Source organism: Daktulosphaira vitifoliae, unplaced genomic scaffold (genome assembly GCF_025091365.1).
Source record: "Daktulosphaira vitifoliae isolate Bord-2020 unplaced genomic scaffold, ASM2509136v1 Scaffold_67, whole genome shotgun sequence".
In the NCBI taxonomy this organism is placed as follows: Eukaryota; Metazoa; Arthropoda; class Insecta; order Hemiptera; family Phylloxeridae; genus Daktulosphaira; species Daktulosphaira vitifoliae.
The window spans coordinates 3,181-4,283 of record NW_026099636.1 but is presented as its reverse complement, the minus strand read 5'-3'; the positions used below and the strand labels follow the sequence as shown (position 1 = coordinate 4,283).

Here is a 1,103-nt window from a genome sequence, read left to right as displayed (position 1 = left end):
ATGTCAACGGATGTTATTTAAACAAAGTAGCTGAAAAACGAAATTAGACTAATAATGTTTTTTTTTTTTAATGAATTTCAAGATAGTAATATAATTATTACAATGTGTGACTTTACTAGCTTTAGTGTCCACACAAAATTAATTTGCTTAGTTTAATCATTCCACTGATTGCGACTTACGCTGTTCGGTTATACGTTTAGTATCGATGTGTATTCGATCAAAAATGGACAGTGGAAATGAAACGTATAAAGCGTATGAAAATCGTCTCAGTGAAAATTCAGGTAAGAAATTAAAACTGTATGTTACGGTGCGATACTATCTACGTGAAATTACTTTTCAATTCTTCTTATTCAGGATATGATGTTTGTGTATTTTACTGTTCGACGTCTTATGAACAGCAGCCTAGAATTAAATTCTCTAAACACAAAGAGTTTGCCGATTATAACACTCGTTTAAAGACTTTTGAAAACTGTCCAAAAAAATTGGAATCAAAAATATCAACACTTTGTGATGCTGGATTTTTATACATAGGTATGGGACTATATATTATTAAATGTATTTTTATGAATGTGTTAAAACTTTCATGGATTGTTTTGTTGCTTGAAGTGCTTGAGGATATATCCATGTTTACAGTTGAGTTCTGACGTTTTTATATTTTTATGATTCGTACATTTATTCAAATACTTTATTTATAAGTGTATATAATTTTTAGGTAATGGACAAAATGATCAAATGTTATGTTACTGCTGCAGTCAAGGTTTGAAAGATTGGGATGATGAAGACGACCCATTCCTAGCTGTACACATATATTGTTATGTAAGGGTCAGTTATTTATCCAAAGTAATAAAATAACGAAATAAGACTACTATTATTTGTTATTTTGATTTTCATATAAATAATACAATCACTGTCATTCTTATATATTATTGTAATTTGAAATAAATAAATGAACATTTATAATATTGTATCTTGTGTGTTATATGAAACCATATAAAAGGTACGGTGGGTAATAAATAAAAATAGCAATTTTCGATTTAGTAAAAAATGTATTATACTACTACATTCATAATTTTCATAATCTAAGAGAGTTGTTGTATTTACAA

General features: G+C 27.6%; 1 protein-coding gene across 1 annotated transcript in view; it reads left to right on the top strand.

Annotated features, from left to right (window-relative positions):
- The first annotated feature begins 214 nt into the window (after window positions 1-214).
- The window catches only part of LOC126908990 (inhibitor of apoptosis protein-like), a 2,350-nt gene continuing 1,461 nt past the window's right edge, over window positions 215-1,103 (top strand). The window contains exons 1-3 of the mRNA XM_050691349.1: window positions 215-281; window positions 355-531; window positions 713-822. Coding sequence (XP_050547306.1) covers window positions 224-281; window positions 355-531; window positions 713-822 — 345 coding nt within the window. The 5' untranslated portion in view covers window positions 215-223. The remainder of the gene's footprint in view (window positions 282-354; window positions 532-712; window positions 823-1,103) is intronic.